At 35.4% G+C, this 9,914-nt stretch overlaps 1 protein-coding gene across 1 annotated transcript; it reads left to right on the top strand.

Moving 5' to 3' along the window:
* The first annotated feature begins 3,006 nt into the window (after nt 1-3,006).
* Nucleotides 3,007-7,344, top strand: LOC129945648 (myrosinase 1-like). Its single transcript, XM_056055490.1, has 8 exons — nt 3,007-3,163; nt 3,244-3,508; nt 4,218-4,475; nt 6,037-6,306; nt 6,370-6,704; nt 6,783-6,888; nt 6,994-7,097; nt 7,170-7,344. Exons 1-8 carry the CDS (start codon nt 3,120-3,122, stop codon nt 7,288-7,290), a joined length of 1,503 nt encoding a protein of 500 aa, XP_055911465.1. The 5' UTR covers nt 3,007-3,119; the 3' UTR covers nt 7,291-7,344.
* Nucleotides 7,345-9,914: the final 2,570 nt, after the last annotated feature.

Here is a 9,914-nt window from a genome sequence, read left to right as displayed (position 1 = left end):
CCACTGAGGCGAATAGCAGAGCTTGCAGCTATTTGTTTGCTAAATATGTCAAGAGGTGTAAGGTAGAGCAAGGTGTCCAGTGCCGCAGACGGGGTCGTGCGAAGCGATCCGCTTATACGTAGGCAAGCTGAACGTTGGACTTTATTTAGCTTATCCTTGTTTACACCTTTCTCTAAAGCAGTCCACCATACTGCCAAACCGTACGTTAAAATCGGTCTAATTACCGATGTGTATAGCCAATGCGTGATTCTGGGTTGTAAACCCCATTTATAACCAATAGCTTTTTTGCAAGAAAAGAGAGCTACAGTAGCTTTTTTGACTCTTTCCTGTACGTTGCGTTTCCAATTTAGTTTTTTGTCTAAAACAAGACCCAGTTATTAAGCCTCGTCTGAGAATTTTAATTGGATTACTTTAATATAGGGAGGGTTGACAAATGGAATTTTCGAAAATAAGACCAGATCGGTTTTGTGTGGGTTAACACTCAGTCCACACCGATCAGCCCAAAGTATTAGTCTGTCCAAGGTATTTTGTAAGAGTTCTTTTAGGATGTTAAGATGCTTTCCTGAAACTGCTATAGCAACGTCGTCCGCATAGGCTATCGCTCTGAAACCCTCCGCACCCAGACTAGTTAGGATTTCATTCACCACTAGGTTCCAGAGGAGAGGGGATAGAACATCACCTTGAGGTGCCCTGTACTAACGAATCGTCTACTAGAAGAGTTGCCCAGTTTTGAGTTAGTTAATCTGCTAGTAAGCATTAAATGAATTAACTCCCGAACTGAACTCTCTACATTTAGAGATGTTAGTGCAGATGTGATTGCAGATGTGTCCTTCGATGTCAAGGAAAGCAACCATAGTGAACTCTTTATGATGGAGGGAATATTCGATGGTGCGTACTAAAGTGTGTAACGCTGTTCCCACCGATTTACCATGCATTCTTTCCGAGCGAGACGAAGACAGAAGTCTTGTATCGATAAAAAAATTGGGTGGCGCAACAGTCCTTTGCGAACTAGGGCCTAGTGACTTACAACTCTCAACCATTCCTGTGTGCGAGTAATGTTGTCAGGAATGGAGGGGACCTACAGTTTATTTGCCGAATCCGAACGGCTAATTTTGAGAAAACACTTTTTCATGACAAGAGTTACTCTTGGAGAATTTGTCAATTCCTCGCAAGAGGCAGTACCCGTGAAAAGACTTTAGATGGCATAGGCAGGGATCGAACCCAAGACCTCTGGCATGACAGTCCAACGCACTAACCATCATGCCACGGGTACTATCGATACGTGCCCTTAAATGGATATCAATCAATCTTTCCAGGGTCTTAAGAAGGAATGATGATAGACTTATAGGTCGTAGATCTTTAGGATTGACTTGGGAGCATTTACCTGCCTTAGGTTTAAAAACAACTTTGACTTCTCTCCATGCCGAGGGAACATGGACCAGGTAAAGACAGCTGGTAAAAATTGCGTCAAGGATTGGTGCAATTATATCAGAAGTCTTTTGTAATTCGGCTGGTATTATTCGATCTGGTCCTGCAGATTTAAATGGTTTGAAGCTGTTGAGAGCGCATTGTAGCTTATCCCTTGTGATCAGACCTTGTGGATATGTTGTTTTTGAACTTGAACGTATATAATTGTTGCAAATTTCGGTAAGAGAACTACCAGGAAAGTGAGTGTCCAATAGTAAGTTCAACGATTCATTACTTGAATTTGTCCAGGAGCCGTCTGTATTTTTCAAGCAGCTTGGCATAGCTGGACTAGTTGAAAGAATTTTCCGTAACCTTGAGGCTTCAGAAGTTTCTTCTATCGTGCCACAGAAGGATCGCCTAAAAGATCGCTTGGATTTTCTTAGTGCTTTCTTGTAGATTCTTAGGGATTCTTTGTAGGAGTCCCAGCAAGAGGCTAGTCTTGCGGCTTTGGTCCGGTTGAAAAGTTTCCTGCATTCTTTTCTGAGCGAGTCAAGCTCATTCAACATTCAGTAAGGCTTTGAGAAAAATGGAATCGACAGTTTCCTTACAAAAAATAAAAACCTAAACAAAACAATACTAAAAGATGGTAAAAATTTACTTTCGACTAAAATATCTTTTTGAAAATTTAAAACATTGGGTTTTCGACATAAGTAAATTTGTTTAATTGTTTTTTCATTGTCTAAAGCCCGTCATTAATATTTTCATCACTTTGAAAAGGCCACTTTCATCAACAACTAAGTAAATTTATATAATTTATAAATTGTATAATTTATAAAAACCCAACAGTCGGTTTATTGTATAAAACATTGAAATCTGCAAAAAAAACTAGTACGAAACATTGGTAAAAATTGATGTTCGGTTCTCGATATCTCGTGAACATTTTTTTATATAAGAAATACAAACTTTTGAGAAATGCTACTAAAATTGGTAAAAATTGGTTTTCGGCTAAAAATCTCGGTAACAAAAATAGATTTTGAAATTAAACTATTTCATTTCATGCAAAATATTGTTGGTATTACGACCCACATTCCAGCTTCTTTTTTATTTCTATATTAATTCGATTTGCACGACTAGACGTATCAATTTAATAAAGAAGGTTTTTGGTAGGTGCATTATCTCGAGTGGTAGTGGGTTGTGGTGAGGCGATTAAACACCGCTAGACTAATTTTTGAAGGGTGATGTAAGATAACCCCAAAACGATTGACATCTTGAAAGAAAGTATTTGGCGTATTATTACTGCAGAAAGAAGTCGATAATTGGTCGTCTCGGTACGGATTTATCGAGCCAACCGCTGCTGCTGCTGCAACGAAATAATTTTGTAAACATAATGACAAAAGCTAGAATCCTTACATTAAAACTAAATTCTATGCCTTCTATTTCTTCTTCAAAACCACACTTTCAAAAAAAACACCCTTTACAAACAGGCAATCTCCAAAGAAAAGTCAATAAACGCAAAAAATATGCATGCATACTCGTATATAAGTCAACAACCATCAAATCCAGAACAAATATTATACCAGTCAATCCCGCTTTATCAATGATTACAAATAATATGGAACTCTGACCCATTTAGCATCAAACAAGAGTCGGACATCAAAAAGCCGATAAATATTTCACAACACATTCAGTCGGTGCAGATCTTTGGCAGTGAAATGATTAAATTGTGGTCAACGTTCTTTGTTGTAACATTATTAACGTTCGTATTCTGATAAATAAATTAAAAAAAAAAAACATTGAATTATAAAATTAAGAAAAAAAACTATTTTTCTTTTACAGATGTTTTGTTGCTAATAATGTAGCAGAACAATGTAGTTTATCAGCTAAGGGAAGCCCAAACTTTCCAGCGAATTTTAGTTTTGGAGTAGCAACGGCTGCTTATCAAATTGAAGGCGGATGGAATGCAGACGGAAAGGGTCCATCTATTTGGGATGATTTCACTCATAGTGATCCTGAAAAAATTCGTGATAAATCTAATGGTGATATAGCAGCTGATTCATACCATCGTTTTGAACAGGATTTGCAAGCCTTAAAAGAACTCAAGGTATAGTTTTTTAGTTTAAAATCTTGGTGTTATATACGCGCGTGATTGTAATTTTTGTTATGTTGAGTTTCAATGAAAAGTATGTTTTGGAATTGATTTTTATTTAAAAACCGTTTTAGTAATAAGGGTTTAACTTTTTAATTCAGATTTTTGTAAGATAAGTGAAATCTAACAACTTATGAAGATCTTTTAAATATCATATAAAATAACATAAATATTCGAATTGAATATTGAAGAAAAGAATTATAGATTTGAAAAACCATCAACGATTTTTTTAAAAACAAAAAGCTACTTCAAGAATTAAGATAGCCTCAAAAATAAAAGACTTTTTTACGTGTTTTTTTGAATTTTAAACAAAAACATGACGTTATTATATTGATTTTAAAGTCGAATTTGAATTAAGGCCACCAAATCCCATGTTAAAAATGCAATTTTATTGCTAGGTAGAAAACCTTGCCGACCAGTGTAATTAATATTCATAATCATAGAACTTAAAATTATTTGCTATACGAAAATCTATTTATAATTTATTATTCTTTAAAATTGTATTCAGAAAACTAAAGCACAACAGCAATGAAATAGGCAAACTAATGTAATATTTACGTTTCGCTTTAGTAAGTGAAAACGGAAATCGTTCAAACTAAAAAAAAAATAGAATGTAATTTTAAAAAAACGTTCGAACTTTTCGAAAATTGAATTTCTCTTTCAGGTCAACCATTACCGCTTCTCAATCGCTTGGTCCAGAATCTATCCCACGGGTGATATTTCTTCAAGAAATCAAAAAGCAATCGATTACTACAACCATGTAATTGATAAACTTATTGCAAACGGAATAAAACCTATGGTCACGATGTTTCACTACGATCTTCCATCAGAGATCCAAAAAATTGGTGGATTTACGAACTCATTGCTGATCAATCAATTTGTTGTTTATGCAATTGAATTATTCGAAAACTATGGCGATAGGGTAAGTTAAAATACCACCTATGTATATTATGTTTATTGCTAATAAGGGGAATTTCATTTACACAAAATATTTAAACAAATTATGTGCGTTTAATACATTAAAAATTATAAACACAAGATCGTACGAAAGTTAGGCCAGTTTTCAGTCTTTAATTGGCTGTCAAAAAATCTACATGGAAGTAATTAAACGTTTTAGAAAATTGACTGTAAATTTAGTTTACAAAATTACAGTTGTGTCTTTGTAAAATTTCTAGATTTGGCCTTATTTCACTTTTGTATAGTGTAATAAAGCCAATTCCCAACAGTTGGTCTTATTACACTTAAATAAAGTGAAACAAAAACACTTTTAACAATACAATAAATCCCCTAAATACTATTGTGTGCCCAATCAGGGAAGTTGCAGGGCGCAACTTGACCCCCTTGAATACCTTACCGTAAAAATAAGTTGGTCTTATTTCTCAAAATAATTTAACCTTATTCACTTTATTAAGGTGCAATATGACCATCTGCTAAAAATTGGCCTTATTACACTTTTGAAATACCCAATCAATTTTTAAAAGTAGGTCTTGTTTCACGCCACCTATTCTCACGCTTTTTACCAGGCATGTACCGATATTAACAACAAATTATAAACCTGTCATAAAACCTTGGCTTTTAAACTAAATTCGGTCTCTAATGCTAGATCGAGATAATGCGTCTCTGTAGCTACCGCTTCGGAACGGCATTTTACAAGCAATTCGATCGACTCAATGTGAAATATATTCCTCCTGCCCAAATGCTTCGTTGATTTCACAGCAATTATGGACCAATCTTCGACAAATTAGGTGTTGGCAGATGCAAAAATTGTTATGTCATCGATAATCACCGGAGGCGCTTCCTTTAGCTACGGCTTGTCTCAATAGTCAATAGCACAGAACTAGTTGATATTGAGCTTGGTGAAGTGTTTCCAACATTTCTCTAGCTGATATCGCTTCAGGTAAATTTTCAGATCAATGGAAAAAGATTTTACTAATTTACAAAAATGTTCATTATGATGAATTCAGGCCAATTGCAATTCTTCAATTTTTGTCGAAAGTCTTCGAGAGATCCCTGAAAAATCAATTGACCACATATCTTGGATCTACAAACTTACTGACACCTAAACAATCTAGTTTTCTGCAAGGTCTTAGTTGTATAAGTTTTATGCGACAATTTCTTTCTCGTTCTGAGCTGTAAAACTCCTGCGTTCCTACTTAACAGATCGAGTGCAAGCAGTTCAATTGAAGAACGATTTGTTCCAACTCGATTTTGGGACCTTTGTTATCCTCAATTTATGTAATTGAATTATCATTAATTGTAAAAAAAATAATTGAGTCCACATGTAGGACTTATAGAACACGGTGTAAGCTGTCTGAATGAAGATCTTGACAATACAGCTTGGTACGCTATATTTACGGGCTTAAAAGATATGACAGTGTATCTAGACTTTCCCAAAAACCCATTAAACGAATTCTTCGCATATTTACATACATGACGTGTTAATAATTTGGTGAAATTAATTTGAATTTTTCATATTCCTTAAGGTGAAAACCTGGATAACATTCAATGAACCCTACGATTATTGTCATAATGGTTATGGAGATGCTACCTATCCACCTCAAGTCTATGCTCCTGGTGTAGCTGATTATCTTTGTATTGATAATACATTAAAAGCTCATGCTGCTGCCTATCGATCATATCAATCCCGATTTGCTAAAACTCAGGGCGGCAAAGTAGGAATAACTCTGGATAGTAGGTACTTTTTTTCAAAAACCAACGACGAAGATGTCATTGATCGAGCCATGCAATATAATGTAAGTATTTTTGACTTCCAAGGAAATACATATTTATTATGAATTATTTTTTTTATAATTTAGTTAGGGCTCTTAGCCCATCCAATCTTTAGTAAGACTGGTGGATATCCTGACGTCATGATCATGGATATCGGAGCCAATAGTCAAAAGGAAGGACGCATAAGGTCACGTTTGCCAAGCTTTAAGGGCAAATGGAGAGACATTGTAAAGGGGTCAGCTGACTTCTTAGGATTGAATTATTATTCCTCGAGATATATTAAACCAGCTTCAAAACCAAATGGTGTGAGTCCATCGTGGGAACGTGACTTTAATTGTGATGCTTCTATTGATCCTAAGTGGTTGAGAGCTGCATCCGATTGGCTTTATTGTGTTCCAGAAGGACTTGAAGGAATTTTGAAGTAGGTCAATATGGATTGTTTGAGGAACACACTTATTAATACAATTGTTTAACTTTTTGTTAACTGTATTTCTTTAAGGTTCATTCGAGATGAATATGATAATGTGGAAGTAATAATCACAGAAAATGGCTGGTCTGATGACGGAACAGGACTAATTGATGATGATAGAATTCGTTACTTAAAGGTAAGATTTCAAAAAAAACTTTCTCATCGTTATTCATTATTAGAATTTCTTAAAATACATGATTTTATATATTGTGACAATGTTTAAATATTGAACCAATTACAGAGTCATTTACAAGCCGTCCTAAATGCAATCAATGATGGCTGCAATGTGAGAGGATATACAACTTGGAGTTTGATTGATAACTTTGAATGGCTAAGAGGCTATACGTTAGTGATTTCTTTATTTTTTATTGAATTGTAAAAAAGTCTAATATATTTTATTAATATTTATTTTTTCAGAGAGAAATTTGGTCTTTATGCTGTGAATATGTCAAGTCCAAATAGAGAACGAACTGCTAAAAAATCTGCTGGGTATTACAGAGAAGTTATACAAAAACGACAAATTCCTTCATTATTTTAAGTTATTAAAATATGCATAAACATTTGTATTTTATTTAATAAAACATACTTAAATAATAAAGGGGATTGCTCATTTTATAAGGGACATCCGGCCCGGAGTGTACACCAATGAATTTGGCATCAAATTAAAGGTTGTTCTAAGCCGGATATATCTGCAAAAATATTTTGTCGATAACTCATGGGAGATCCGAGATATTTGAGATTGAAGTTCGAAATGTCCAACCATTAAAAATCAGCACTTTTTCGACATAAATGCTAATATCTTTGGATATAGAAAAGCTAGGAAAATCAAATAGGTATCAAATAGGTGTCAAAAATATCTTTCAAATGAAACTAAAATTACATTTCTATGATTTATATATTTTGAGTTACTTTTAATCAAACCTTTGAATAACAGCATTTTTTAGGCAAACTTTTGTACAATAATCTATATATATAAAAATCAATGCCACTTTTCGCTGTAATCTTATAACTCAACAATGCCTTTACCGATTTGGTTAATTTTGGTCTTGAATTATTCGTGGAAGTCTAAAGAAGGTTTGTACGAAGAGAATATTTAAAAAAAAATCTTGAAAACATATAAATACAAACAATTTGTACTAATACTTTACCTTGGAAATGTACAACGAAGCTGTAATAATAATTGAAGATATGTGTCTAACGATTGTAAATAAAGCATTAGAACAATTGGGTCTGACCGCACCAAATCGTGAGATACATGATTTCTTGATCGTGAATTGCAACGTGAGCAGAAGTTCAATTCTAATGATTTACTTTTATTTTTACAATCGAATATAACAAAAACATATTGAACAAAAACATGTATGCCACAATCATGCAAGCTGTTTTCAATAATACAGGTCGATTATATTTCTTAAATGCACTTGGTGGTACAGGCAAAACTTTCGTTGTATCATTTATTTTAGCAACTATTCGATCGGAACAGAAAATTTGATTGGCACTTGCATCATCGGGAATCGCTGCTACATTATTAGAAGTTTGTCGGACCGCACACTCTGCATTAAAATTGCCATTAAATGTACGGGTGATTGAAACTACAATATGCAATATTTCGAGAAATTCTGCTATGTCAAAAGTTCTGCGATTAACGTCAATTATTTTATGGGAAGCATTTAATCGAGCAATGCAAGACTTACGGGGTGATCAACAGCTGTTTTAGTGGTGCTCTGATATTGCTGTCAGAGGACTTTCGTCAAAAATTGTCGGTCATTCCTCGATTAACTCCTACAGATGAAATAAACGCATTTTTGAAGTCATCACTTCTTTGGAGATATGTACGAAAAGTGGCACTGAACATTTATATGCGTATTCACCTATGTACGTAATGATGCAACTGCCCATGAGTTATCAAAACAATTTTAGAAATTGGTGATGGCAAAATACTAATCGAGAGTACCAACGGATTGATCACTTTACCGAACAATTTTTGTACAATTGCGCAATCTATAGATGAGTTGATTGAATATGTTTTCTCGAATATTCTTCAAAATTACAGAAATCATGATTTTTTGAGAGAACGCACCATTTTAGCACCGAAAAACATTCATATCAATTAAATTAATTTTAAAATTCAATCAAAACTGCCAGGTGTAGTCAAGACATATAAATCAATTGTTATGAATCAAGATGAGGCAATGAATTATCCAATTGAATTTTTAAATTTATTGGAACCGGCTGGTATAAAACCGCATTGCTTAAATCTTAAAATTGATATTTTGATTATATTATTACTTACTTACTTACTTACTTAAGGTGGCGCTACAGTCCGGGGCGGACCTGGGCCTCAACCAACAAGCGTCTCCAGCCAGCTCGGTCCCTAGCTAGCTGTCTCCAGTTTCGCACGCCAAGTTGGTTGAGGTCCTCTCCCACCTGGGTGCGCCACCTGAGTCGCGGTCTTCCTCTACTGCGCCGTCCCTCGGGATTGGATTCGAAGACCTTCCGGGCTGGAGCGTTGATGTCCATCCGCTCTACATGACCTAGCCATCTAAGCCGTTGGACTTTGATTCTGCTAACTAGGTCAGTGTCGCTGTACAGCCCGTACAGCTCGTCGTTATATCTTCTCCTCCATTCTCCATCTATGCGTACGGGACCAAAAATCGCCCGAAGAATTTTTCTCTCGAAGCATCCTAAGACGCTCTCATCTTTCTTTGACAGGGTCCAGGCCTCAGCGCCATAAATGAGAACCGGGATGATGAGTGTCTTATAGATGGTGATTTTACATGCTCGAGAGAGGACTTTACTTCTCAATTGCCTTCTAAGTCCAAAGAAGCAGCGATTTGCAAGTTATTCTTCGTTTGATTTCAGCGCTGGTGTCGTTGTCTGCATTAATAGCGGTGCCTAGGTAGACAAAGTCCTTAACTACCTCAAAGTTATAGCTGTCCATGGTGACGTTTTGTCCAAGACGTCGTCGTTCAGTGTCCTTTTTTGATGACAGCATATACTTGGTCTTGCCCTCATTGACCACTAAACCCATCTTCTTCGCTTCCTTCGCAATGCTCAAAAACGCTCCACTGACATCACGCTTTGATCTTCCAATTATGTCAATATCATCTGCGTATCCGAGTAATTGGATGGATCTTTGGAAGATTGTGCCTCTAGTGTTTA

Source organism: Eupeodes corollae, chromosome 2 (genome assembly GCF_945859685.1).
Source record: "Eupeodes corollae chromosome 2, idEupCoro1.1, whole genome shotgun sequence".
Taxonomy (NCBI): domain Eukaryota; kingdom Metazoa; phylum Arthropoda; class Insecta; order Diptera; family Syrphidae; genus Eupeodes; species Eupeodes corollae.
The sequence above is the reverse complement of the archived record's forward strand: the minus strand, read 5'-3'. Positions and strand labels throughout refer to the sequence as shown.